Below are 21,795 nucleotides of genomic sequence, written 5' to 3'. Positions count from 1 at the left end.
CCTGGAGCTGCTGTAGCACATCTGGCTGCCTCTCGCCGCCGGCTGACACATCCCTCGCAGCCCCCCCGCCCGGCTCTTTTGGGAACTTGCGTCATTTGTGATCCTCTCCGGCTGAGGAACCAAAACAGCCGTTGGGCCCCGTTTCCCCCCCCGCCTCGGCCCCATGGGGCTGTGCCCACTGTCCTGCTCTGCCGCTGCTTGGGGACTGACAAAATAAACCTGGCACAGGAAGAAACACGATGGCAGGCGACTGGCCCTGACCTCGCGTGCCAGCCCATGCCTTGTGCCCAGTATAGCACTCCCTGTGGGACTGCTCTGGGTGAGCCCTGGGGGATGATGTCCTGGGGATCCCTGGCCCCTCTTTAGCGTCCCCATCTCGCCAGGGACACCCAACCCTCTCTGGGGTACATATCCCAAAGGCTGAACTCGGGGCTGCCCTCAGTTCAAGAGCGGCCCCAGCCCGCGCTGAGCCTTAGAGGCAGGAAGCAGCAGTATCAACAATTTTAAGGCTCATTTACATCCCGAAAACATTCCCCATACTATACTGGGTGTGTATGTGTGGAAAGTGACTGGGGTCTGCCACAGCCCCACACAGCTCCCGGGGGCCCCCCGCCGCCAGCGCCACCGAGCCGGGGGATGAACAGAGCCGCCATTCTCCCCGGCGGGCTGCGGTCCCCTGCGCGCCGGCTGGCGGGGGCCCAGGCGGTCCCGACGGCGGTGCCAGGTGGGCCGTGCACCGCGCCAGCACCGGCCCCTGCCACTAAATATAGCCCCGGCAGGCGGCCACGGAGCAGCGGACGCGGGAGGCACGCGGCAGGGAGCGGCGGCCGCATGCGCCGAGCCCCGCGTGTGCTCCCCTCACGGGGCCGGCGCCGACACGTGTGGGCCCAGCCCCGGTCAAGACCTGTAAACAGCGCTGTGCGTGCTCGGAGCGGCGGGGCTTTGTGTGCAGAGGGCTCTGGGGTGTGCAGTTTCCATCGGTGATTCACGGTTGTGGGGTCTGCAGCGAAGGGTACACTGTGTTTTCCTCGGTGTGCGCTTGGGGGGGGTCTGGGGTGAGCAGTGCAGTGAGTTTCCCTCGGAGGTGGGTAGCTGGGGAGTCTGGGGTGAGCAGTGCATTTGGGTTTTGCATGGCAGGGCACACTCAAGCAGTACAGTGGGGGAGTACATGGGTATGTGTACACAGAGGGGGCAGCTGGTCCACCCACCACACAGCTTGTCCTGCCCTGTGCTCTGCTCAGGGTTATGATCCTCCTGGGAGCTCCCAGAGAGGCCCGTCTGGGGTGGACAAGAAGTACACATGCAGTCAACAAGCCTGCTCTGAGGGCATTCAGATCAATCTAGTGCAATTAACTGGTTTTGAAAAGCAGGGAAACATCAGTGTTCAGTGCAGGGGGCAACCTGTGGCAGAGCAGGGGCATTCAGGGATGCTGGGGCTGCGTGGTGGCAATGGGGCTGGCTGGGCAGCCCTGGACGTGGCGCACTACTGACACCCCTAGGATGTTCTCCACCTTGGGGACAACCTTGTGGCACGCAGCCTGCTCTCCCAGCCCAGCAACAAAATGAGTCTTTTGCCTGTGAGCAGCCTCACAAAACCCTTCTGCTTCAACTGTGGGGCTGGTACATGGGGAGCCCAGACCCTCTGCAAAAAGCAGAGTACCAGCTCTACTGCTGTAACAATGGAGGCCAACCCTGCCCAACTCAGGCCAGCCACCTCCACCCCCAATAAAGCCACCCCAACGCAGAGCCACTGAAGTTACCATCAAGGAGATGTTTTATTGGAGAGCAAGTGGGTAGTGGGCATTAGCCAGGGGGCCAGCCCATCTGCCGCCCCCCCAACACATGGAGGTGCAGGTGGTAGACAGACTGTGCGCCATGTTTCCCATCGTTGATTACTGTCAGGAGAGGTACAAGGGTCAGGCCACCTCCTTTGTCCCCAGCCCCCCAGGAGCACCAGTGAGGGTCTTGCCCCACAGCACGGTAGGGGATATTAACTCACCAAGGCGGTAGCCATCAGCCAGCCCCTCTGCCTGTGCCGTGCGTGCTGCCACCACCATCAGATGCCCCAGCAGCTGAAGGAGGGGGAGTGGCAGGGTCAGCACTGTATGACGCCCACCACCAATGTCTCAGGGCCCTCTCCAAACTCACCTCAGTGTCCTGGGGACCCACGCGGCTGATCCGGGGGATGGGACGCTTGGGGATCACCAGGAAGTGCACGGGGGCTTGTGGGGCCACATCACGGAAGACGAGGCACTACCAGGGGGAGCAGGGTAAGCCTCACACCCGTGGGTTCTGCCCCCCTGCCCCGGTGGGGACACAGCTCCTGCTGTCCCAGCTACCTTGTCATCCTCATAGAGAATGGTGGCAGGGATGGTGCGGTCGATGATCTTGCTGAAGATGGTGGGCTGCCCTCCTGCTTCCTCGCCAGCTGCTGCTGCCTGCTGTGCCTTGCCCACCTCCCCGTCCCGCCTGCTGGGCGCCGACAAGCACCGCTGGGGCTGCGGGGCATACCTAGCTTACAGCCTGTGCCCACAGAGACAAGGACAAGGACACAGCCCTGGGGGTGGGTGACGGAGGGGAGCACATGGGGGTAATGGTGGGATGCAAGTGGGGGTGGCAGGGGACATGTGGGGGGATGCACAGGAGGCTGATGTCTAGTGCATGCTGTAATAATGGCAAGGGATGCACGTGGGGGTGATCGGACTAATGCATGAGGTGATGGTGAATGTGATAGGGGATGCATGTGGAAAGTGGTGGGATTCATACAGGGGTCCTGGGGGGCTGTATATAGGGGTGATGGTGGGGTGCACACGGGAGTGATGCTTGGCTCTGACAGGGGGTATCACATGGGGCAACAGGGAGGTGCACACGGGGGTAACAGTGATAGGGGTAAGAGGGGCAGATGCCCAGGGGGCTGGTCGCGGGCTGTGCTGACGGGGTGACAGGCGACTGTCCACAGCCTGGACAGTGGGCTGTGCTCACTAGGCTAACAGGGGGCTGTCTACGGGCCTGACAGAGATCTGTGCCCTGGGGGTGCGGCTGAGCCCAAGGGGGCGCAGGCTGGGCTGGGGGTGGATACCCACGGGTGCTCCGAGGCCGCGGGCCGCGGCCTAGGGGTGCACGGACCGGCGCTCATGCCCGCCGCGGACTTTGCCCGAAGGTGTAAGCAATGGCGAGGATGGTGCGGACCCGCTCCGGTGCCCCTGTTACCCCGCACACCCCGGTGTGCCCCCCTTACCCCGGGATTCCCCCATCCCCGCGTCTCCCCGCGCCCACCTGCGCCGGGCGCAGCGCGCCCCGCACCAGTCCCCGCGCCAGCACCGCCGCCATGGCCGCCGCTCCCGCCCCCGGCACTGCACCCGCCCCCTTAAAGCGCCACCACGCCGGGCATGTGGGCAACCTTCGCGTTGGAACATCCCGGCGGGGGCCCTCCGACCGCGGAAGATGGTCACTCCCGCTCCGAGGGGAGTCGCAACCCCGGGCGTCCCGCCCCGACCTCCCCAGCCCCTAAGGGAGTGTGCCTTGATCAAACAATGGAGGACCCCGGGAGGAAGGCTGTGCCAAGCAGGTTTATTTGCACTCAGAAGCCCATTCGTGGGCGCTTGCGGCGGGGCTGCGAGGCGGAGGACACCTGGCTCTGTGAAGAAGGGAAGCACAGCTGGCTGGCCTGGCTGCCAGGGAGCTCTGGGGGCTCGGGGGGCCCCTCGGCCCACACGGACAAGTAGTCCCGCAACGTTTTCCGCCGCTCCTTGGGGATGCCGCGGCAGCGCAGGCTCTGTGAAGACAGCAGGGCTTCGTCGGGCGCTGGTGAGGGCGGGCGGCTGCGAACTGGGGGGCTGCCTGCTGGTGGTGAGCCCTCCTGGGAGAGACTGGGAGGGCGGCCGGGGGAGAGCAGCGAGGGGCCCACATCACTCAGCTCGGACAGCTCAGACTGGTAGGTGAGGGAGGAGGTGAAGCTGGCCGAAAGGCTGCGGTGGCCCTGAGCTCGCTTCTGCCGCCGCCGCCGCTCCCGCAGCGCCCGCTGTCTCTGTGCCACACTGAAGCTCGTCCTCTCCTCCCACCACTGGTCCCAGTCCCCAGCCCAAGCTGATGTCAGGCGGTTACTCAGGGGGTCCGGACCCCCTGCCAGCTCCAGGGTCTGTGGCAGGGGAGTGGGCTGGAGGGCCAAAGGCTCCCAGCGCTGGATGCGGCCCCCTTCATGCATGGTTTGGCGCAGCCGCTGGCGCATCTGCTTCTGCAGGCTGCTGGGGCCTGCTGGCCCCTCCAGATCTCTGCGGGTGAAGAGGCGCCTCTGGCTGAGGCTGGGGGGCCAGGTGTGCCGGGGAGGCTCCCTCCAGGCCCTGGAAAGGGCCCTCAGCCAGCGGCGGTACCGCAGGGCTGCAGCTGGGCTGGGCACTGCTGGTGAGGGCTGGGGGCTGGCACAGGGCTCCTGCAGTAGTTCAGCTTCCTCCAGGGGTTCTGGTGTGCCCACGTCCTCCTCCTCCTCGTGGATAATCACCTCCAGGTTAGGCAAGTAGAATGTTTGCTCTTCCTCCTCTTCTCCCTCACTGCCCAAGCCATGTGGGCTGCTGGCTGGAGCCTCGAAGAGGGGGGAAGAGCCAGGGGCTGTTGTGGCCTCATCCCTCGATGGGGGTGCAGGAGGCTGTGCTGCCTTGTGGATCAGCCTCTGGCAGAAGACATCCCCAGCCTCAGAGAGCTGGAAAATCAACATGGACTTGCGTGGTCCATCCTCCTGCAGCGTAGCAGCCAGTCCTGCAGGAACAGGAAAGGCATTGTCACCAGGGTTCTGCTCCTAGGAATATTTCAGGAGCCTGGCCAGCAGTGGGGACTGCCTCCACCCTTCAGTGGTCACCCTCACTGCTGGCTCCTGCCATGTACATTCTTTTCTATGTCATTAATTGCTTCCACAGCATTGTTCAGGGCTTTGCTCTTGCTTTTTCACCCACCCTCCAGCCAGGCCAAGACAAAGGCTACACTTCCACTCCATTCCACCTTCTCCTCCATGAAGACCTGCAGGCTGGGGCACTGTGGGACACCCACCTGCTGCAGGGGCTGAGAGGCGCTGCTGGAGCAGGTGGTGGCGGTGTGGGAGCTGGGTGGGCAGGTGCTGCAGGCACTCTGCGATGCTGTGCAGCTTCTGTGGAGTCCCCGACAGCTGACAGGCCGACTGGCTGCCCCCTGTGGAAACACCCCAAAAACTGTCTGGTGAGCACAGATGCCAGAGCAGCAGCTGATCCCAGCAGCAAAGAGGCAGGGATGTGGGCACAGAGGAGCCCTGGCTCTGCAGCACCCCTGGAGCTTGATCTCTTACCCCAGTATTGCAGAAGCAGCAGCTCCTGTGTGCGGGATGCACCAAGCAGCACCTTGTGGCTCCTCCCAGGTTTCCCTGGCATCAGGTGAGCAAAGAGCGGAGGGGCCTTCATCATGTGTGCCCACTTCAGAACAGGCACCAGTGGCAACCGCTCGTCCAGCACATACATGGAGAACTAGGACAGAAGTCTTGGCTCAGACAGGACACACCTCAACACACCACGGCAGCTCCCCTCAGACGGAAGATCCTCATGCCCCGTAGGCACTGGGAGACAGCTGTGAGGCATGTCTTCCCCAGCTCCCAGCTGTGGTGGGACTCACCTGGGTGGTGACAAGGTACTGTGAGGGGTGAGCCCTGCCCAGGTACATGGGCAGCACCACACGCTCGCCCTGCTGGCAGCCAGCTTCCTCGCCCACCTTGAACAAGTCAAAGTGGCATCTCTTGGGGGCCTGCAGCAGTGGAACAGGGCACAGTCAGCACTTTGGGCTGTGAAACCCTCTTACCTGCTTGCCCCAAGCCCCATGCCCACCCTCCCAAGCTTACCCGGGCATCCAGGCACTGCAGGCCTGTGCGGTCAGCACAGCTGAGCACCCGTGGATGGGCAGTGAAGTCACTCCAGCGCCAGGGTGAATGGTCCCGAAAAAACATGGTCTGGGGGTCATGGCGCAGCTGCTGCAGCCTGTGGGGAGACAGTAGTATTGGTATGGGGGAGGCTGCCCCAGTCACTTGGCCTCCCACTCCCTGGGACTCCACCATCTGAAGGAGTCCCTAGACAGCCCTGAGTGCCTTCTCTCACCCAGTCTCAATGCTCCAAAGGTAGACGGTCCCGCTCTGGGTGCAGACAGACAGCTCCCCGGGAAGGTGAGGGCTGCAGGACAGGGAGCACAGCATCACCCGGGGCCACAGAACCTGCCACACAGAGCAGGGCTGCGCCAGCAGAGCTCCCTCCTTGCAATAACCCTTCCTCCAGCACCTACCTGACAGTGAGGCTGGAGGCAGGCACATCAGTGCGGATCACCTTCAGCGGGGCAGGAGCTGCTCCTGTCTTGCCTGGCACCCTCCAAACACCACAGTGGTAGTCTGAGCGAACCCCAACAAAATCTGTCGTAGGGAAGGAGGTGGCATGTGACCAGCAGCATCCCAGGGGGCCCCTGCTGCCCCTCCTCCCTCCATCCTGTCTGCCTCAAGATGTGGATCCTGGGCATGTCTCACCTTGCCCATCCACACGGGCTGCAGCCACTTGCCGGATGCGCCCGCTGAGTTCAAACTGCGCTGGGGAGCCCTGGGCGTGGGGCAGCTCCTCCAGCACCACATCCTGGAAATCTGAGGTGCTGACTAAGGGCAGTGCAACACAATCCCCACTTCCCGCCCCAGGAACACCTCATGGGGAAGGATACAGAGGTGGTTCATGGCCTGCCCTCCGGGGTGCACCAGGCGGCCCACAGGTGTCTTCCCATCTTCAGAGGGCAACCAGGCCAGTGCCCCCCCAGTGAGGCTGTCATCAAAGAGCAGGTTGGACCACTGCTGCGCCAGCTCCTCGTGCAGGCAGTCTGCCAGCAGCCCCAGCGGCACCTCGAAGAGCCAGTCACGACAGAGGTGGGAGAACCAGCGCAGGCGGGAGGCCAAGTGCTGCCGGGGGCAGCCGCTGCAGGGCATGGACAGCATCAGGTGGGGGGACAGAGCAGGAGCTCCCCAGACCTCTGCAGGGCAGGGGACAGAGGGACACTCACCGTCGGGCCTCCAGGCAGTTGATGTCCTCCACCAGGGCCGTCATCCGGATGGTGCTGTTCCGGGCTGGTCTCTACAGGAGTAGGGGCAGAGTCTGAGAGTTGCAGTCCCCTGGCAAGGGGAAGGGTGGGGAACAGTACTGTTAATCCCTAGACAGACAATGACCTTCAACTTGGCATTCCCCAGGTAGAAGTTCTTGTGCAGCAGACGCCCCAGGGAGCCAAAAGCATCTTCTGGGTGATCCACAAAAAAATGACCCAGCTGTGTGGGAGGGAAGGGAAAGGGTCAGTGCGTGCAAAGGTCCCATGCTGCCCCCCAGGTCCATGCCAGGATGCAACACCTCAAGTCCCACCTGCTTGGCGAAGTCCAGAGTAGCTCCAGACTTGCCTGCCTGGAGCTTCCTGCACAGGCTGCTGCGGTACAGGATGTCCTGAGGCGCAGGCGAGGGGATCCAGCAGCCTGTGCGGAGAAGGCAGAGCTGCTCGACATCACACGAGCACAGTGACGCCGCTCAGCACCGCGGGGCAGCGGCAGCGACAGAGACGGAAGGCACGTTCCCCCCAGCCCCCGAGCTCCTCCCGTTCCCGCTATTCTCACCCTCGCTGGGCAGCAGCACCGGCACGGCCGCAGCCTCGGCGGCTTCCCACCTTTCGCCCGTCGCGCCGCGGCGGGGCACGAACGCCGGCTGCGCCTGTGGGGAGCGAAGGGGGAGAGTCAGAGCGGCCCCTGAGCGTCCTGCCCGTTCCCTCGGCCAGCCCCGCGGCAGGGTCTCACCTGGCGGCGCCCGGGGCCAGCCTCCAGCACCTGCCCGTGCTCTCCCCAGCCGGCGACCGGCGCGGGGCCGCCCTCTTCCCGCGGCGGGCCAGCGGTGAAGTATGAGGGGAAGAGCGCGGCCGGGAACTCCATGGGCGCGGCACCGGGCACGGAGCAGCACGCGGCCGGGCCGGCGCTCCCGCTACCCACGGGGACGGACCGGCCACCGAGAATGGCGTCACCGTCGCGCTGCTGCCGCCGCCACCAATCAGCGCCCGGGAACAGTGCCGGCCAGAGCGCCGCTGGAGGCACGGCCACGCGGGGCGCTACCGCCCCCTGGCGGCCGGAGGGTAAAAGAGCACGGCCGGCAGGGGGAGAGGGACGGGGACGGGAACGGGAACAGGATGGGAGCTGGAACCGGATGGGAACGGGACGGGAACGGGAACGGGTGAGGGAAGGGGTGGGACCAGGACGGGAACGGCAACGGGAAGGGGAATGGGAATAGGAACGGGAATGGGCAAGGGAAATGGTGGAACTGGGATGGGAATGGGAACAGGCAGGGGAAGTGGTGGGACCGGGATGGGAATAGGCAGGGGAAGTGGTGAAACCGGGATGGGAACGGGCCGGGACAGGCAGGAGAGGTGGTGGAACTAGGAGAGGACTGGGCACAGAGAACAGCGGGATAGGGCCGGACTAGGACCGGCACTGAGGAATCATCAGGACAGGACCCCGCCGGGGCACGGGGAGAAGGACGGGCGTTGTTTCCTTCCCTCTGCTCCCCTTGAAAGCGGTGAAAGCCCCTGTGCGTCCTGCCAAGGGCACACCTGGTTTTCCGTGGCCCCAGTTGTGCCCCCATGGGGCACCCCACACTCCAATGGGGTGTGTGGGTCCATGGGATAGTCTGAAATATCTGAGGCTTGTGGAGTTGAAGTGCAGCTCCTGGAAGGTTGAGGGTGTGCCAGTCCCCAGTCCCAGCCTGCCTTTCCTCACCCCTGCCTGGCCTCAGTGAACCCACTCTCACCCTGGCTCTATGCTCCTTCCTCCCCACAGAGTCATTGCTGCCTCCCCTTGAGGGACCCACCTGGCCCCCATGGGAACCCACACAGAGTTCAGGTTAGTCCCTCGGGGCTCTGATGGGACCCTGGAGCTTTGGGGAATATCTGGAAGGGGGACAAGCTCCCTTGTCCATTTCCCAAGGAGAGCATGACCAGCTCTCTCCTCAATGGTCCTTGTACATCCCTGTGCCAGAGGCCACTGGCCCCAGAGCTGTGATCTGCACTGGTGATGGAACCCCCAGCCATGCCTAGAGAGGGGCTGTGCTCTGGGGAGGTTTGCTGGGCAGTCAGGCTGGGGTGGTTGCTCCTGCTGAAGCTCCCAGGGTGCCCCATGGGGAGCACGGGATGAGAGAGGAGCATTCCCATGAGCAGTAGCATTCCCTTCAGCCTCCACTGTGGCCCAGGAGGATGGTGATGTCAGGAGAGTCTGGGGATGATGTCAGGGGAGTTTGGGAAAGTGTGATGAGATCGTTTCCAGTCAAGAGGCCCTCATCCCTGCAGGCGATTACAATTACAATTTGCTTTAAGAAGGTGGTAGCCACTGGTAGAAAACCACCTGACCCGCTTACACAGCCCTGTGGGGTAGGTAGCCCCATTACCTCCAGCTCTATGGGCAGCCCTCATTGCCTCCCACCCCTTTCCCTAATTCCAGGGCATGCCAACAGCTCCATGTCCCTCTCCATTATATATTTCTGTACCCAGGGCATATGCCTGTCTCCAGGCCCGTGTCCCTATCCCCCAGACCCACATCACTGTCCCCTGTCATTGCTTCTGTCCAAGCCCCATGTCCCTCTCTCCCAACCTATGTCCATGTCTGCAGCCCCATGTTCCTGTCCCTCAGCGCCATATCTCTGTTCTCAGCCTATATCCTTGTCCCCAGCACCATGTCCCTGCCCCCAGCCCTGTGACCCCATTACTAGCCCGTATCCCAATTCCAGCACCACATTCCTGCCCTCGGCGCCTTGTTCCCGGCCTCAGCCCGTGTCCCTGCCCCAGACGGTGTCTCCGTGCCCTGTACCCCCGTTCCCGCTCTGTTCCAGCCCCATGCCCGCGTCCCCAGCGCCGTGTCCCTGTCCCCAGCCCTATGCCCCAGTTCCCAGCCCATATCTCGGGTTCCAGCCTGGTGTCCCTTTCCCGCAGCTTCCCATCTCCATTCCCGCCCGTGTCGCTGTCCCCCCGTGCCCAGGTCAGCGCCGGGTCCATCCCGGGGGGAACGGGGGGGGGGAATTGTTTCTCGGGGCGGGCGGGGCGTGGCGCCGCCGCCGCTGATTGACGTGCCAGATGGCCAATGGCTGAGCGGGAGGCGGGCCCAGTGGGCGGGGCGGGTGACGTCAGGGCCGCCGGTGCGCGGCGGGGCGGCCGGAGGCGCGCGCCCCACGGCAGCCGCGGCGGCGGCGGCGGCGGCGATGGCCTGGCGGGGCGGCGGGGGCGGCGGGCAGCGCCTCCCGCTGCCGCTGCTGCTCCTGCCGCTCCTGCTCCTGCCGCCGCCCGCCGCCGGTGAGCGCCGCCGGGAGACCGGGGCGGGGGGCGCGGGTGTGGGGTGGCGGGGCGGGCACGGGACGGGGCGCGGGAGCGCACGCCGTGGGTGCCGGCGCGGCGGGGGCTCGGCGGTACCGCGGGGGACGCGTGTGCGGCGGGTGGGAGAGGCGGCGGAGCGGAGAGCGGGGCTCCCTCCGTGCGGCGGGACGCGAGGGATGAGCTCGGGATGGGTGCGAGGCGCGGGAGCCGTGGGGTGTGGGGTGCGCGCAGTGAGGCGGAGGACGGCTGCGGACGGAACGCGGGGCTGTGTGCGCTGGGCAAGAGCTGTGAGGCGCGGGGTGCGTGCGGCGGGACGCAGGGCATGAACTTGGAATGGGTGTGAGGTACGGGAGCCGTGGGATGTGGGGTGTGCGCGCAGTGCGGGGGTGGGATTGGAGCGCCGGGATGTGCGCGGTGGGCAGGGGGATGCAGGCATGGGGCGCAGGGTCCGTGCGGCGGAGCACAGGACAGCGCGCCGTGGGGCAGCGGGATGAGCGGGTAGCGGGCGTGAGGCAGACGGGCAATGGGATGTGGGGTGTGCACGCAGACGGGCAATGGGATGTGGGGCTGGGGCCAGGTGGGAATGGAGCACGGGGGTGTGCGCGGTGGGCAGGAGGCCTGGAAGTGTGAGTCACGGGGCAGAGGGATGAGCTTGGGATGGGTGTGAAGTACACTAACAATGGGATGCGGGGTGTGCGTGCGGTGGGGCAGGGAGTGGGTGAGATGGGGTGGGCAGAAGGGCTGCAGGTGTGGGGTGCGGGGCGCCATGTGGTGGGAGTCAGGGGATGCGCTTGGAATGCGTAGCTTGGGATGAGCTACACGAGCAATGGGGTGTGAGGTTTGCATGCAGTGGGGCAGGGTGTGGGTGAGAATGGAGCGCAAGGGTGCAGCTGTGGGGGTTGCCGTCCTGGGATGTGGGGTGCACCTGTGATGGGACACGGTGAGTGTGGCACAAGGGATGGGGCAGCGTGCAGTGCGGTTTGGGGCAGATATGCTGCAGAGTACAGAGGTGCCCCCAGCTGGGTGTGGGGTGTCATGGGACACAGGGTACACCCACACTGGGTCATGAGGTGGGTGCGATGGGCAGAGATGCGTTTGCAGGGAGCTGTTTGCATAATGGGACACAGGGATGCCTGTGCACAGGGTACTGGATGTCTGTGGAATGGGATGCGTGGATGTGCCTGCAGTGGGGCACGGTGTACCCATGCAGTGGGGCATGGAGACTTGCCTTGGAGATGAGCAGTGGGGCGCATAGTTGTGTGTGCGAGGAGGACGCAGGCAGTGCACAGGCTGTGGAACGCCCTGGGACGGAGGCGTGTGCGTGGGCAGAGAGTGGGCCCGGGGAGTTGCAGATGCAGGGCAGGAGGCTGTGTGCGCGCAGGGGGCAGCGGAGATGGACAGCCTGCAGAAGCGGGGGTGTGTGTCCAGCGGGGCGTCAGCATGTGCGGGGGATACATCAGCGACAGTATGAGACCAGGAGCAGGCTGTGGGGCAGGGAGCTGGCTTAGTGACCGAGATGCGGAAGGATACCTGGGGGCTTCGAGGGGGCATCCCCCGGGAAGGAGGGAAGCTGGCCGGGGCTGCCGATTCCCGGTGCCACGGCGGGGCGGCAGCAGGAGCTGCGCGCGGTGCTGACCGCCGGCGCGGAGCTGTCCGCGGTGCTGACCGCCGGCCGCGACCCGAGGCTGCAGCAGCGGTGCTGGGGTCCTGCGGCTCAGGCTGCTGGCCGGCCTGAAGCAGAGGGGCTTTGGCTTTTCTCCTTCCATCCACTGCGCTTCCATGGATAGTAATCCCGGTCCATCCTCCAGCACACCTTTCCCCTGCTCTGGCTGCATTGCCATGCCACCTCAGACTGACCCTTTCCGTGCAACCACATCCCTCACCTTGCCCTGGGTGAGAGAGCGTATGGGGGCTGTGCTGGCACTGGGTAGCTCCGGGTCCTTCCCCCAGTTCTCCTTCTGAAGTTATGTTCAAGACCCTCCCTGGGGTCCCCTGCCAGGTCACTGTCCCCACGTGGGGCTGTGGAGTGACCAGGTGGTACCTGGTGGAGAAATTGGGATCGGATGCTCTTGCATTGAGGAGACAGGTGTTTCATGCCTGGCTTGTGCCGGCTGGGAGTGAAGGGGAGGGGGAGCTGCCTTTGTTCCAGACAAGGGAGCAGATGCATGTCAGTGTACAGCCTGCTGGGGCTGCACACACGCAGCACAAACACACGTGCATACAAGCACATGCGCACACTCCCAGCCAAGAGCATGTAGTGCAAAGCAGACCCTCTCCTCAGCTATCCCATTTCATGCTGGACGAGTTCTCCTGGGCACAGACCTGCTCCCAGCCCACCCTCTGTTGGCCACCCCCTTTCCAGTAGCTTGTGAAGAGGGGTATTTCATTCTTGCTGTGTCTCTAGAGAAAAATGGATGGGTCTCCCAGGCTGGCACTGGTGTTGCGTGGTAATGGTAGGTGAAGTTATGGCTCCTGTCTCGAGTCCTGCTCTCCCTTGTGACAAAGAAGTGGCTGTCTCACTGCTGCTGGGGCTCCTGGAAATCCCTGAAAATCGACCTGTCAGGCAGCTTGTCAGGGGGAGGTGGCCCCCACCTGTGCCGTGGGCTTGCAGGAAGCATCTTTCAGACATGGGGCTGTGCACAGGCACACACCCCCTTGGGCGTGGGCTTGCACGCCTCCACTCTGCCGTGCACGCAGACAGCACCCACGTGTGCATATGTGCACACATATGTGCACCGTTCCTCCTCCACAAACCATGGGAGAGCTGGGAGGCTGTGCAGGAAGTGCTCTGCCTGCTCCTTCTTCTTGTGGCTCAAGGATGAACGTCTGCACTTTATGATGGGATCGGTGCTGAGCTTCCCCAGCAGGCAGATGAGGGGGAAGGAGTGTTCCTGTGGGAGCTGACCTGCTAGGGCATAGCTGAAGCCATGAAGAATGTCCCTTTGCTATTACAGGTAAAATGCAGGGAGCAGAGCATGAGCAGCCAGGACCGTGGGCTCCTCAGGCTACTGCAAATCAGTGCCCGCAGTTCAGTGAACTGGACTTGGGGCTGTGCTGAAGCAGGAATGATGCAGACTGTGCCAGGGCTGGGTGACACAGCTGGGGACAGCTGACATCAGCCCTGGGCATTCACTGAAATGGCACTGTCCCAGCCCCTCCTGCCTCAGGCTGCTGGATGCTTGTGACACAGTCAGAGCCTGGGTGGTGGGCCTGCTCTGGGGGGGTGCTCCACAACCCCCTCCCCAACCCTTTGCCCCACTGAGAGCCGCTTGGGTGTCCTTTGCAGACGGGCTCTTTGTGACCGACTACTTCACCCGCACACCACGCAAGCTCAGCCCCTTCCGCTCCTTTGCCAGCATCGAGCTCTTCCACTTCCACATTCCCGAGGACACAGTCATTGCTGTCTGGAACCTCATCACCTTCAAGGAGCAAGGTGGCACCTTTGGGGATCAATGCCCAGACCGCAGCATCACCGTGTGAGTAAGCAGCCTAGCCTGCCTGTATCCTTCCTGCCTGCCTCTGCTGCTCCTGCCTGGATTTGCCCCTCAGCCCCCTCAGCTTGCCTGCTCTTGCCTGCTTCTTTGCTTTCACAAGCATGTGTACCTATAGAGTCAAAGAATCATAGAACCACAGAATCCTTTGGGTTGGAAAGGACATTAAAGATCATCTCGTTCCAACCTGCTACCATGGGACATGTTCCACTAGAGCAGGTTGCCAACTGAGTACCATGAAGCTGCTCGCTCACCCACCCCCTGCTCCCCCAGTGGGGAGGAGAACATCATGGAAAAAAAGTAAAACTCGTGGGTTGAGATAAAAACAGTTAACTAATCAAAATAAATATGCCAATATCACTAATTATAAAACAGCTACAAAAATAATAATAATAACAACAGTAACAAAAAGGAGAGAGAGAAATAAAACCCAAGAAAGATGAGTGATTCATCACACAATTGCTCACCACATGCTGACTGATGCCCAACCTGCCCCCCCAGCAGTGGTTGGTGGCTCCATGCCAACTCTCCCAAGTTTATACACTGGGCAGGAGCTCTATATGGAGCAGAATATGTTCTGTATGGTATGGAACATTACTTTGGTCAGTTTGGGTCAGCTCTCCAGGCTATGCTCCCTTCTAACATCTTGTGCACCCGTTTCTGGTGGAGCATGAGACACTGAAAAGGGCTTTAGGGTAAGCGCTGCTGAGCAACAGCTGAAACGTCAGTGTGTTATCAACATTGTTCTCATACTAAATCCAAAACACAGCACTGTACCAGCCACTCAGAAGAAAATGAACCCTATCCCAGCCAAAACCCAGACAACGTGTACGCTCTCTCCCCATGATTCATCTTCCCAGGACCAATGCAGGCTCCACTCTTCTGTGCCTGTCACAGATGAACTGTTTTGCTTGAACACCCACTCAGGAAGGCTCAGTCTCCAGAAAGGTCCCAGCTTCCCAGATGTCTTTAAGCACACAGGAAGACACCCACATGTAGGACACACTGGCCAGCCTACACCCTGCTGACTGCCGTCTCTCCTGCAGGTATTTCCGCTCAGGGGCTCCCTCTGTCATTAACCCGCTGCACACGCACTTCCCCAGGGACACGGCCGTCCCTGGCTCCTTTGCACTGACCCTCACCTGGACCCTGCCCAACCGCACCACAGGCGTCTTCAATGTCACCAGCCCACTGCCCGGGGACTGGTTCCTGGCTGCCCACCTACCCAAGGATGAGGGCAAGATCTCCGTTAAGGTGAAAGGCCTGGAGGGATCATGGTGGGGCAGGGCTGGGGTCTGGCTGCTCTGCGCTGGCAGTGCCCAGGGCAGGTGTCCCAAGTGGGGGCAGTGCCCTGTGCCCCCTGCCCTGTGCTGACTCTCCTCTGCTGCAGGGGCTCTACGAGGAGTGCCAGTATCTCTTCCAGCCACAGCTCATCGTGCAGCGCCTGGTGAACATCGCGGTGCTGTACCCCGGTCATGTCACCGAGCAGATCATGGCCCCCCACAACCGCTCCTGCCTCTACAAGTGAGTGTGAGAAAGTCACCTACAGAGGGGGCATTCTCAGGGGGGGGAGATGGGGGTGTCCCATCCCTCTGCTTCCCTCCCCAGCCCTGTTAGTCCATAGTGATGGTCACAGCCTGGCACTGCTGTCCCGCAGGGTCTTTGTGCCCAGCTACACATCGCGAGTGCTCGTGGAGGTGCTGCGGTGCCGTGGGGCCGAGGGCTGCCCACTCTCTCTGCGTGTGCGGGCCAAGGCTCCTCCCCTGCACAACTCCACAGCCCTGGACTGCCGGGAACACACTCCCTGCCAGCTGGCACAGGACCTGCCCTTCTGGCAGCACTGGTACTACGTGCTGGTGGAGAAACACCCTGGGGTGCCAGGCACTGTCTCCTTCCAGGTCACCGTGCAGCTCACAGGTGAGGGTGCGTGTGGAAGTGTGGGTGGAGGCATGGTCTTGGCTCTGCTTTGGTGTCGGGGCTAAAGGATGCCCTCAGGATCTGTCTGCAGCTGGGCACAGGGTTATATCCAGCTCTGCAGAGATGGGAATGCTGTGAGTTGTTGGGGCTGGGTTGCAAATGGGGATGAATGGTGGGCAAGAAGGAAAGGTGGGAATTAAGAGTGAGCTGGGGCTGTGTGGTGCCGATGCTGATGGCTCTGTCCTTCCAGACTGTTCCCGACCCAGCCTGGCCCGGCCGCCCTTCCTGCCCTCCAGCGCCTCCATGAACATGCCCCACTCCTTTGGCTCGGCAGGCGGGCTGGCGCTGGGGGACAGCCCTCCGCCCACCAGCCCCAACGACACCAAGCACCCGCTCCCCATCCCTGTCACCTTGCACACGGAGGAGCGGTGCTGGCCTGTCCGGCCCACGCTGCGCAACGAGCTGGACACCTTCTCTGTCCACTTCTACATCTTCTTTGGGCCCAACGTGTCAGTGCCGCCCGACCGCCCCGCTGTCTTCGTCATCAACCTCCTGCCAGTGCTGGACAGTGGTGGGGTGCTCAACCTGGAGCTGCGGCTCAACGTGGTGAGGTGGCCACATATACCCTGGGGAGTCATGGTGGCTTGGGATGGGGAGCAGGATGGAAGATGGGTGATGTCAAGGCTGCAGCAGGGCAGAGAACAATATTTGGGGTCACAGGCAGGGGTTGTGAAGTTTTTGGGTGATGGAGAATGGATTAGGGTGCTCCAAGGCCCAGGTTTGGGGTGTTCTTGGGTGAAGGGCAATGGGTTAGGGCACTGCTAGTTGGTGTGCTGGGATCCAAGTGCTGTCAGAGCAGGGGACAGCCATGGCACTGGTTTAAGGCCATCTCCTCTGCCGTCAGAGCTCCTTGTGTGGTGAGAATGTGACAGTGTTTGGGTGTCTGAACCATGGAGTCCCACTGACATCTGGTGACAACACCTCGGTCACCTGTGAGACAGGTAGGCTGGGCTGTGCATGTCCATCCTGCCATGTCCATGGGGTCACAGCCCCTGTGTCTGGCATGAGGCTGGCTGGGGGGAGGCTGCAGAGACCATGGGGGCATGTGGCCCTGGAGCCTGGCACAGGGTACTCTGTCCCTACTCCAGCTCTGTCCAGGGCAGGGGGCTGCACCTTGCTCTGCTCACCCCGAGCTCTTCTGGCCTGCAGAGTCTCTGGCAGGCTTCCTGCTCTCCGTTAATGCCACAGCCAGCCTCAGCCGCCTGCGGATCCCCTACCCACAGACCGGCAGCTGGTACCTGAGCCTGCGCTCGCTCTGTGCCACGGAGCACGGGTAAGAGCCCCAGAGCAGCTCATCTCCTCCCTGTGCCCGAGGGGGGTGTCCTCACCGTGACCCGTGCTTGCCGTGGATCTGTGGTTGCCATGTGCCCTGCGCTGCTGTCTCTGCTCATTGTGTGCACGTGGCTTTGTGGGCCGTGTGTCACCGCGTGTCACCGCATGTCACCGTGTGAGCGCTGCGTGGGCACGGATGGCTCCGGCTCGCGTCTGCCTGGCCATCTGCGGGTCCCCGCGGCTCTTCCCTCTGTCTCGCGGTTAGGAAGCGCCTGTCAGCCCGCGAACGCCGGGCATCTGTCAGCGCCTCTCTCTCCGCCCCCGTCCGCGGCACGGCCCATCTGTACCCGTGCCTGGGAGGGGACCGGGCTGTCGCTGGGAGGACAGGGCTCTGCTCTGCCAGTGAGGGACCATCTCTGGTCTGGCTGGGGCTCTGCTCAGCATCTCCAGGGACTGCTGTGGCTCTGTTCCTGGTCTCTGTGTCTGCCTGCAGCCTTGTGGAAGAGTGAGGCTGGCCTGTGTGTGTTTCTGTACGTGCAAGGATGCATGAGTACGGATGGTGCTGCATGCATGTTTGGGTGCATGTGTGCAGCCAGCTCTGTGTGCATGTTCCGGTTTGCACAAGCAGTCAGGGCTTTGCTGAAGCAGTCAGGGCTGTGTGTGTTCTGCACTCACACATGTGCTGATTAGACTGTGTGAGGACACAGTCAGTGGACAGCAGACCCACGTGCAGCTGGCAGTGTGCATACCTGTGCGTGTTGGGGTGCCTGTGTGTGCCCAGCCAGCAGCTGGTACATGCTGTCAGCCTGTGGGGCTGCCTGTGCTCGGGGTGTGCTGGAGCTGACGAGTGCTGGCAGTGCCCAGAGTCTGGTGCAGGGGCAGCCCAGGGCAGTAGGGTTGGTGTGCCTGCTCTGACTCTGCTGCGTTTCTAGTTCACACTGAGTTGCCAGCCACAGTCAGTCCTTCCCTGATGGGCTCACAAATGGCCATTGCAGGGTGGGGCATAGTATTTGCACAGCAAAAGCCAAATGAAATAGGAACCAGCTGAGTGTGCTTCTAAAGGCAGAAGGGCTTTAAGCATGGCCACGTTCCTCCTGCTCACTCAGGCTGGCACAAGCAATTGAAGCACTCAGGATCCTTGGGGACCAGGTCTCAGCTACCCACGCAGCACCAAAGAATCTCATTCTCAAGCTTGCCCAGTCCCTCGGTCTCCCATCACCTGCCAAGTCTGGGTGAGACAGGTGGCTTTGGTAGAGGCAGGAACTCTTCAAGGGCACAGGGTGAGGGCTGATCCCTTTCTCCCACCCCGCAGGTTTGAGCCGTGCACCAATGTGACAGCTGAGGTGTACCTGCGTGCCTACCTCTCACCCTGCATCAACGACTGCGGCATCTACGGCCAGTGCAAGCTGCTGCGCACCAACAACTACCTGTATGCTGCCTGCGAGTGCAAGGCTGGTGAGAGCTGAGCCCGGCACCCACGGACCCTGCGTCCTTCCCTTCCCTTCCCTTCCCTTCCCTTCCCTTCCCTTCCCTTCCCTTCCCTTCCCTTCCCTTCCCTTCCCTTCCCTTCCCTTCCCTTCCCTTCCCTTCCCTTCCCTTCCCTTCCCTTCCCTTCCCTTCCCTTCCCTTCCCTTCCCTTCCCTTCCCTTCCCTTCCCTTCCCTTCCCTTCCCTTCCCTTCCCTTCCCTTCCCTTCCCTTCCCTTCCCTTCCCTTCCCTTCCCTTCCCTTCCCTTCCCTTCCCTTCCCTTCCCTTCCCTTCCCTTCCCTTCCCTTCCCTTCCCTTCCCTTCCCTTCCCTTCCCTTCCCTTCCCTTCCCTTCCCTTCCCTTCCCAGCAGTCCATTCATGGCAGCTCTCTGCAGGGTGCTGGAAAGGGGGTTCCCTGCTTACCCCCCCGACCCTGTGAGTGCTGCAGTGGTGATGGCAGCTCTCTCTCCCTGGTCACAGGCTGGAACGGCTGGGGCTGCACGGACAACGCTGAGGCTTTCTCCTACGGCTTCCAGCTCCTCTCCACGCTGCTGCTGTGCCTCAGCAATGTCATGTTTGTGCCTCCCGTGGCCATTGCTGTCCGCAGCCACTACCTCCTAGAAGCTGCTGTCTACATCTTCACCATGTTCTTCTCCACTGTGAGTGTGTGGGGGGCAGCTGAGGGGCAGGCGAAGGGCTGGGGCTGTGCAGGGCAGCTCTCACAGCCTTTCCCTGCTACCCCAGTTTTACCATGCCTGCGACCAGCCAGGCATTGTGGTGTTCTGCATCATGGAGTATGATGTGCTGCAGTTTTGTGACTTCTTGGGCTCTCTCATGTCTGTCTGGGTCACTGTGATCGCCATGGCCCGGCTCCAGCCCATAGTCAAGCAGGCAAGTGTGGGGAGGGAGCATGTAGGGCAGGCGTGGGAGAGATTTATCCTGATGGGTGCCCCACTGCCCCACAGGTGCTGTACCTGCTGGGGGCCATGCTCCTGTCCATGGCTCTGCAGATGGACCGTCACGGGCTCTGGAACCTTCTGGGGCCCAGCCTTTTCGCTTTGGGGATAATGGCCGTCGCCTGGGTAAGATGATGTCCCTTACGTTCCCATCCTGGCTGCGCTCAGCATCTCCCCTCTGCTGCCCTCACCCTTCCCCATGAACCCTGGCTCCTGAGGGGTGTGTCACCATGGCACAGAGGCCGTGCCTGTCCCTGCTGTGTGTCCTGTTCCAGCCTGTCCTCTCCCTACCACAGACGGCTCGCACCATCCGTCGCCGCCACTGCTACCCTCCCACCTGGAAGCGCTGGGCTTTCTACCTGTGCCCGGGCGCGCTGATCGCGGCGGCGGCCGTGCTGCTCTACGCCTTCGTGGAGACAGAGGAGAACTACTTCTACATCCACAGCATCTGGCACCTCCTCATCGCCGGCAGCGTCGGCTTCCTGCTGCCGCCCCGTGCCAAGCCCAGCCGGCGCTTGGGGCCCCTGCCCCGGCGCAAGGGCTGTGGGTACCAGCTCTGCATCAACGAGCAGGAGGAGCTAGGCCTCGTCGACCCCGCTGTGGCCTCCATCAACAGTATTTGTACCAGCTGATGGCACCAGCTCAGACTCCTCTGTCCTGGAGAGCAGCCCTGTGGGGCTCAGCACCCACTGTCTTTGCTGGCCACCCCTCTCTGGGGTGCCAGGACTCCTCTGGACAGGCACACAGCCACTTGTGCCAACCTGTTCTTCCAATTACAGCCTGATTGAACTTGTCTCCAGGGGTTGCTGTGGCTCAGTCTGGGGCAGAGCTGTGGGGTCTCAAGGCTGAGCTAGGTCACATTCCTCTCTTTGCCAGGCCATGGAGTTGCTGAGGGAATATGATTCAGTGTGGAGGGGAGGAATGGCAACAGTCTCTGGCTCTCAGTCAGAGCTGCCACTTTGTGGTGGCTGCTCTAGAGCTGATGCAGCTCCAACAGAGCAAAGTGGCTGGCAGGAGGTGGGGAGCAGAGACTATAGTATTTTGGCTCCTGCCATGACAGGTTGCAAGGCTGGGATGTCGTTGTTGGGACACTGTGCCCTCACAGATGGCTGTAATGCCTGACCTGGGAGCAGCTGTGCTGTACCAGAGCATCCAGGATCCTCTCCAAGCCTGCAGGACTGTGGCAAGCCCATAGCTGTAGGGGGGTAGGTGCCACTGGGTGCTGCTGCTGCCTGCCATGGCAGTACAGAGCTCTGAGAGGCCTCTGCCTTCAAAGGCCCATCCCCAGGAGCCCACAGCCTGTTAGTGTCACCCCAGTGCTGGGACAGCCTGCCTCAGCACCCCACATGTCACTGTCACCCAGACCAGTGACCCTGTGTTCCTGCTGTTGCCCCCAGCACTGTCTCTGCAGGGCACTGGGCTCCAGCGGGAGGGCTCTGTGTGGGCTGCACCCTGTGACCAGGCTGGGACAGCCCTTTCTCAGCACCTGCTCCTTGTCTGGCTCACAGGCAGACCTGCAGGCTCAGCACCCACTGCAGCCGGTGGCGACTGTGGTGTGGTGACACACTCTTGGGCTGTGTGTGCACCCCAAGGACAGGGGGGTTTCAGTCTGCATCAGCAGCTCAGAGGGGTCCAGGGAGGACAGGGAAAGTTTCACTGACACTTCTCAGCCCTCTGGGGACTTCCCCAATCTCCTGAGAATTTCTCAGCCCTGCAGGGGTCTTCATGGTGGAATCCTGAGGCAAAGCTTGCATCCTCCCAGCCACATCCTGGCTGAGCAGAGCCCACCCGCCAGCAGCCCCCCTCCCTGTACCCCTGGGGACAGAGCCCGGCACAGGGAGATTTACTGGATGCTTAACAGGATTAGCAACTGCAGGCAGGCAGGCAGCTATGTAATAGGATTGCAATCTAATTAAAACTGCTTCTTGGGAGCTGGGCCCCAGCTGGCCAGAGCAGGGTGGGCTTGGGCGTTTGTGGGGACTGTGGGGATGGGATTGGCAGAGCAGGAGGAGGGATGAGCTGGTGAGGACCATGGCAGTGCTGGTGAGTTCAGGGGTTTGCTGCCTCTGTCTCTGGGCCTTGGTGGGGGCTATGCCCATGGAGAGCCCGCCTGGAGTGGAAGTAAGCTGGGCAGCCTGGGCAGGAACGCCAGTCTTTGTACAAGGACTGGGGAACCTCCATCTGCCACTTTCCTTCCCCCTGAGCTCACCCTGCAGCTCTCTCTCTGCCATACAGAATGTCCTGTCTGGCCAGGTGACAGATTAAGGA

The 21,795-nt window shown here is 62.4% G+C and overlaps 3 protein-coding genes across 3 annotated transcripts; 1 reads left to right on the top strand and 2 right to left on the bottom strand.

Annotated features, from left to right (window-relative positions):
• Positions 1-1,751: 1,751 nt before the first annotated feature.
• On the bottom strand, positions 1,752-3,371 carry HINT2 (histidine triad nucleotide binding protein 2). The gene is made up of 5 exons (XM_005496496.4): positions 3,277-3,371; positions 2,340-2,498; positions 2,149-2,253; positions 2,000-2,072; positions 1,752-1,895 (listed from the first exon to the last, which is right to left on the bottom strand). The coding sequence occupies exons 1-5, from the start codon at positions 3,328-3,330 to the stop codon at positions 1,804-1,806; spliced, it is 483 nt and encodes a 160-aa protein (XP_005496553.1). The 5' UTR covers positions 3,331-3,371; the 3' UTR covers positions 1,752-1,803.
• A 166-nt stretch (positions 3,372-3,537) lies between these two features.
• On the bottom strand, positions 3,538-8,049 carry TAF1C (TATA-box binding protein associated factor, RNA polymerase I subunit C). The gene is made up of 14 exons (XM_074533222.1): positions 7,814-8,049; positions 7,637-7,730; positions 7,392-7,498; positions 7,205-7,300; positions 7,042-7,112; positions 6,709-6,956; positions 6,524-6,634; positions 6,289-6,412; positions 6,108-6,179; positions 5,855-5,990; positions 5,632-5,760; positions 5,312-5,486; positions 5,041-5,178; positions 3,538-4,752 (listed from the first exon to the last, which is right to left on the bottom strand). Exons 1-14 carry the CDS (start codon positions 7,943-7,945, stop codon positions 3,581-3,583), a joined length of 2,805 nt encoding a protein of 934 aa, XP_074389323.1. The 5' UTR covers positions 7,946-8,049; the 3' UTR covers positions 3,538-3,580.
• A 2,089-nt stretch (positions 8,050-10,138) lies between these two features.
• Positions 10,139-20,321, top strand: TMEM8B (transmembrane protein 8B). The gene is made up of 13 exons (XM_074533224.1): positions 10,139-10,344; positions 13,652-13,841; positions 14,903-15,110; positions 15,247-15,380; positions 15,514-15,773; positions 16,024-16,379; positions 16,678-16,774; positions 16,983-17,106; positions 18,418-18,560; positions 19,052-19,230; positions 19,316-19,462; positions 19,537-19,653; positions 19,824-20,321. Exons 1-13 carry the CDS (start codon positions 10,254-10,256, stop codon positions 20,157-20,159), a joined length of 2,382 nt encoding a protein of 793 aa, XP_074389325.1. The 5' UTR covers positions 10,139-10,253; the 3' UTR covers positions 20,160-20,321.
• The last annotated feature ends 1,474 nt before the right edge of the window (positions 20,322-21,795 follow it).

The sequence above is a fragment of the Zonotrichia albicollis genome, chromosome Z (genome assembly GCF_047830755.1).
Source record: "Zonotrichia albicollis isolate bZonAlb1 chromosome Z, bZonAlb1.hap1, whole genome shotgun sequence".
NCBI lineage: Eukaryota > Metazoa > Chordata > Aves > Passeriformes > Passerellidae > Zonotrichia > Zonotrichia albicollis.
Note: the sequence above shows the minus strand (reverse complement) of the source record. Positions and strands in the feature narration are given on the sequence as shown.